The sequence below is a fragment of the Opisthocomus hoazin genome, chromosome 9 (assembly GCF_030867145.1).
Source record: "Opisthocomus hoazin isolate bOpiHoa1 chromosome 9, bOpiHoa1.hap1, whole genome shotgun sequence".
Lineage (NCBI taxonomy): Eukaryota > Metazoa > Chordata > Aves > Opisthocomiformes > Opisthocomidae > Opisthocomus > Opisthocomus hoazin.
The window spans coordinates 30034538-30040537 of record NC_134422.1 but is presented as its reverse complement, the minus strand read 5'-3'; the positions used below and the strand labels follow the sequence as shown (position 1 = coordinate 30040537).

Sequence of the window (6000 nt, the reverse complement as noted above, 5' to 3'; positions counted from 1 at the left end):
CCATCCAGATTTTATTTGGCCCTGGCTCCTGAAATACTGTAAAGAAGTTCTGTTCATTGTGCTGTGGTGCCATTTGAAGGGTTAGTTGAGAGTGATTTATAAAGGCAGTAGCTTATATTCAGAGCTGTTCTTAATTGTGGCCTGGCTTGATAAAGCCACTGTCACAAACATATTAGTTTCTTTACAGCTGGATCAAATGTATCAGGGGTTATATTTCAAGGAGGGAAAGGAAAGTATTTTAATTTGTTTTCGCTTCACTTTCAGTGGGCCTTCAATAACACCAGCGGCTACCCTGTGGCTGCCAAGTCCTGGCTGAGTATCCTACAGCATCTAAAACTCTTTGAGAGAAGTACAAGGCTGTGTACAGCACGTACACGACAGGCAGAGTTTCCTTGGGGAATGTGCCTTATTTATGGAGGGTACCGAGAGATATCCAGCTTTACATCCAACTCTTCCTCCAGAGGTTGTTCCCTCCTACATTACTAGGGAAGAGGGCAGAAAGAAATAGGACAAGAACCAAACAAACTTGCTTCATAATCGGTTGCTTTAATCTCCCTCTCTCACTCCCACCAATGCTTCCTCCTGACTGGATTTAGAGCTGCGCCTGCCCCTGCCCCAGGGAGCCCAGCCCTGTATCTGAATCACACAGATGTTCTCCCACCACCCCAAAGCTGTCTCCTCTCCCCTGCTTCCCAGCCCGGCTGGTGGGTAGAGATCGATCCGTGTGAATGCAAACGCTGGAGCCTGCCGGGCAGCTGCACGTGCTCCCCGGGCTGCAGGGCTCTGCCAGTCTCAGCAGCATCAGCAGCGCAGAAGACACGTCAGCTGGGATTAAATGCTGCTTCTCACCAGGGCCATTACCTACCAGTGGCAGCCCCTGGAAAGCAGCAGTGCACAGAACCCCCTGCCCTGTGCCTTACGGACCTCTTACTCTAGCCAGCCCTTTTCCCAGGGACATCTAGTAAAGGGACGCGCTCCTAGCAGGACAAACCTTCCTGGTGATATTTAATACCTGGAAGGTGACCTATGTGATTTAATCTGTTGCATACCAAAGGTGCAAAAAGACACGAGAGAAATCCTTGCGCTCAATCCTTGGCCAGGTCACAGTCTCTCCAGGATGAGGAGAGGAGCCCAAATGGCTAGGAGCACTCCCAAAAGGCGGAAGTTGAGGAATTAAGGACACTTGGAAACTTCACAAAAAGTTTTTCTCAGTGGCGAGACTGCAGGGTTTCCCTGTGACACAATCCTCGAGACAAACCCTGGAGCACCCACGGCCCTGTTGGGCTGGGTAGCACAGGTCCCTGTGGCTGGGGACGTGCCTTTCTGCCCTCCTGCCGGGCTGGCTGCCCACCGCCCTGTCCCCCCACAGCAACGCTGCGCTGCTGGCCCCCTCTCCCCACCCGCACCTGCCCTCCCGCGCACTGCTGCAAAACACTTGCTACAAGCAGCTATTCTCTCCTCTTCCTTCTGGGTCCTGAAAGCCTCCCTCGCCTGTTCCCCCACCCACTGCTGCGAAAAGCCCCCCTCCCCGCCGGCCTGGCTGCAGGGACTGGAGCAGTTTGGCACTTGCCCGCGGCGGAGCTTCCCTCGGGGATGGCGGGTGCCCGGCACCCGATGGCACAGCACCCACGGGGCCTTCAGGCAGCAGCAGGCTCAGCAGGGCCGGGATCGCCACTGGCAGGCACTTCACTGAAACCCCGGCCAGAGCGGGCCGGGGAGGCCGAGGCAGCACCTGATACAGCAACTTCACACGAGTTATGGAGTCCGTGCCCGTGGTCGCCTCCTCAGCCACTTCTCATAGGCCAGCTCCACTGAAACCCCCAGAGCGACACTCACTGACAGCAGCCGAGGATCTGATCTCCAGGGTTTACATTTAACGAGTGCACACTGTATAACTAAGAAATGCTCACAAGCACACACACGCACATCTACAGACGCACGCCTCTCAGGTGGCTGCCTTCTCCTCTGCAAGCCTGCCCAAGCACAGCGGATAAAGCTCTTCGCCTTACTCTAAATGCAGCAGGTGCAGTGAGAGGAGAACCTTGCTACACAAACTGCAAAAAATGAAGGCTGCAAGATGAATGCTGCCGCCACCACACAGAACGAGGAAGACAGAGGCCAGATTACAAATCTGGAACAGCAGCATCCTTAGAGCACAGAGCTGCTGGTGTGAACGTGCCTGGAATGCAGCCGCCACCTCTGTGGCAGACCCTTGTCAACTCACAATCACACACTGGGTTACACAAGATCCCCAACTCTGCCCAAAGTCCGTATTGCGTGCTGTGTTCTCACTTAAAAGCTCTACAACAGCACCCTGAAGAAAACTCTGGTGACACCACTGCCCTTATACAGACAGCAACGTAGTGTATAGGTGTAACTGAATTCGGTAAATAGCCCTGAGGTGTATTAAGTGTTGCACTTCGTTTCCAGAAGCCACTTTCTATTGTTAAAAGGAATTAAAAAATACTCAACTGTCTGGTACCTCACATACTTAAAACACGTCGTACCTCACGTGGCTTTAGTTCACCTGTTAGAAAGCACCTACACTGAGCCCAGCTCAGTAAGAACAACTCCAGGTCTCGTGTGCCATTCTTACAGGCAGCTACGCTTGGGAACAACTCTACAAGGATGATACCCGACGGGATTCCCCCTGGGCTGTGCTGGCAAGTCCAGTGCATGGCTATACAGCTGCAGTCATGGGGTTCTTCTGCCTGGGATCCTGTTGCTTGTACTGGTACTGGTCTGGACTGGTCCCACGGTGTCGGACAATTTCATTATAAGCTGGTGCACGGTGGGACTGAGGAGGGGAAGGTGGCACATCCTGCCGAAGGGGTCCTTTATGCTGATTTGTGACGGGCTGGGCTGGGTAGTACTGGGGGTACCTCAATTCTGCCACTCTTGTGTCCGGTGCACGGATGTAGTTCCCCTTAGATGGGTGGACAACAGGCTGTCCTCCTCGGTAGTAGGGAAGATCTCTCTCTTTGTATATTACTCGTGGCCCTGTTAAATATTCCAGTGGCTCTGCAGGTCCACGCCTGAGGAGGAAAAACATAATAAAAGCACATAAAAAGGCAGTCTACTAGGCCAGTGACACATTATTGTACTCACAATATACGTTTACTTTGGGAAAGGAAATACCACCTCAAGCGTGACAGGTCCAGATGAATCAAAAGAACTTCTGAAGGATAACAAGCCTCCCACCTGCATGCTACAAAAGTCCGTAACACCCAGGACGCTGGAGGAAGGGTCCAGCGCACATCACAGCCCTTTCACAATGTGGGAGCACCAGAGCCCTTCAGCTCCCAAAGCCAGCCTCCTGTGATCCACTTGCCGTAATAGAAACAAAGCTCCTTTAAACAATGCATGTTTGACTGAATCTTATCTAGCCTGAGGATAAACAGATGAGTTGGGTCTGCAAGGCTGCAAATCCCACGAGCTTTACATGCACAAATATTCACGCTTTCCAAGCCATTTCCCACTATTTTTTTTCCTAACATGTCAGACTGTAAAACTTTCCAAGCACCATAGTTGGAACTCCTGGAAGAAACACGAGGGATGCCAGGCTACAATACCTGTGTTTAATGGGTGAGCTGCCAATGGGGTTTCAAAAAAAACTCCTGTGATCTAGAAGGCCTGATATTACAACAGCCCTGTAACTTGTCAGGATCAGTATGGGTCTGACAAGCTCTAGTTCACGTGAAAAGCGACATGCGAACATGTCATCCCTGAGGATGTGCCATGGAGCCCTCTCTGTAGCTTTCTGCATCTTAATTCCATGATTTGCACTAATGAAGCATTCACATTTTTTCCTAGTACAGCTTAACTTGTGATACTTCTGAAATGGCAAAAATAATTGTTCTCACAGACATGTCACCAGAGCATCCCCAAAAGTTCAACTCAATTAGGAGTTTTTGCCAGTCTGATTGCAAATGTCTGCACTTTGGGCAAAACCTCCCATTGACTGCTGAGGAAGCTTCTCTCTGAGTGAGAGCTGATGGAAGACGGCAGAGTTTTGACCCAAAACAGGGGCTGAAAGTATGAATCAATTACACCTGCTCTGTGGCTTTGAGACTGAACTCATCAACTGTTTAAATATTCTTTGCACAGATTTATTAAAAAAGTCATCATTCTGGTATAGCAGATCAGGTGTTCACAATTTGTCAATGCCTCTCTTTTGTTCACACAGAGATTTTTAAAGCACGCTCCCCCTTTCTTAATCCGGGCTCCCAGATTCCACTGGAACTTGTTTTGCATGAAGTAAAACAAAACATGTGGTTTTCTGCTGCACTCGTTTAAGCCCATGGGGTAAATCATGGACACAGGCAATGAACAAACATTATCTGCCTTGAAATGAACCTACAATTCTCCCCCTGGAATAACTTAGTGCAAATGTTTCCTGTTTAAAATGGAAAGAGCAAAAGGAAGAATTCCAGGCCTTGGACTTTAAGGACCCTATGCTCCCCAGAGACTTTCTGCTTTAAAAACAGAACATTATAAAAGACAGGCACTCCTGGCTTCCCCCCCCTCCCCCTTCCCGGTGAGACAGTCCAGACAAAGTGCTGAAGGGCCTGAAGCCACCCTCTGAGATACTAAAAGGACTCTTAACCACATGTATTGAGACAACTGCTATCTCTGCTCACACAACTACGCCTTGCAACAAAGCCTAATTTCCACAGCAAGTCAAAGAGTTGCTCCATGTATTTCTGTATGAAGACTTGTTCACAAGTCAGTCCCATCACACTCAGCTTTTAATTCCTCTGTGCGCAAAACCGCACTTCTAATCATACAAGGCTTCCGCAATGGTAGGAACTGCTTTGTATCAAGCAGCAAACCAACAGGAACAAATGTCAAACTTAAACCCATCACCTTTTAACATAAGGATAATGCTCCAAATCCTGTATATTAGATTTTAAGATGTTCTCATTGGCAGCTATAATCAACCAAATTCTTGTGGATCACATCAAAAAGGGACTGAGCTTGAAACCTGATCCAGAATTCACGGAAGAGCCAGGTAGCTTTTGGACAGAGCTCTAACTGCAAAATTGAATTACTCTACAATAACAAACTCAAGATTAATTGGTACCAAAATGACTGTTGAGAACAGGACTGAGCCACCAGCATCATCTACTGAGCCTTCAGCACACAGCTCATCCCTCAACTCACACAAGAGGTCTGGATGTTGCAGGAAAAGAGGGGGATGCGTTTTGCCACCCAGCTAAAAGAGCTGTTTCCAGGAAAACTCAGCCAGTCCGGTTCAAGGAGACAGTGTGACACTGCTGCCACAGAAGCTGTGATTGTGCTGAGGGAAGCATATTCAGGCAGCTTTGACCTAGGACTGTGCAGTGAGCATGAGCCTGAGCAATCAAAGCACAAGCATGCCAGACCTGAGGCATGTACCCAAGCTGCTTGAGATTGTGCCACCAGGTCTTTGCTGCTGTTACCAATGTTACAAAACTAAATCCACCATTGGTTCCCTTACAGCTAATACCGTCTCCGGTTGTGTACACAAACTGCAGAGAGGAACATGTGGGAAGGGCAAAATCTTTCTTTAAAAAGTAAAGAAATATCCAAGCTGTTCACTGTTAGCACCAGGTTCCCTTCTGTAGGGGTCAAATACCCATAAGTGGTATCATTTTCAAGTGTCTTCCCCAGAGTCAGGGCTTAGCAGTTGGGAAAGGTTGTACACAGAGACAAGGCTTGAATCCACTTCACGTGGATCCTTTAGGAAAGCCCTGGGAAGACACAAGGTATGTGAGGTTTTTAGCAGCCTTGGCAATAATACAAGCAGTGGTCTAATCAATGATTACCAGAACTCTCGCGTGAGTAAAACCTTGGGAAACCCTGGTAACTGCCCAAAAGGCTGCCCCAGGGCAGCATGACGAGGGGGAAACTTCATGAAAGATCTCCTCGTGGCTGCATCACACTCTCCAGCACATCCCCCCTGGAGGCTGTCACACATGCAGATACACATGCTACAGTGAGGACACTTTTCTTCCCTTC

General features: G+C 49.1%; 1 protein-coding gene across 3 annotated transcripts in view; it reads right to left on the bottom strand.

Annotated features, from left to right (window-relative positions):
* Window positions 1-1459: 1459 nt before the first annotated feature.
* The window catches only part of PARD3B (par-3 family cell polarity regulator beta), a 433237-nt gene continuing 428696 nt past the window's right edge, over window positions 1460-6000 (bottom strand). For 2 of the 3 annotated variants that reach the window (XM_075430672.1, XM_075430673.1), the window contains one exon: window positions 1460-3035. In XM_075430672.1, the coding sequence (XP_075286787.1) occupies window positions 2681-3035 (355 nt within the window). In that variant the 3' untranslated portion in view covers window positions 1460-2680. The remainder of the gene's footprint in view (window positions 3036-6000) is intronic. The other variant, XM_075430677.1, reaches the window with a different exon arrangement.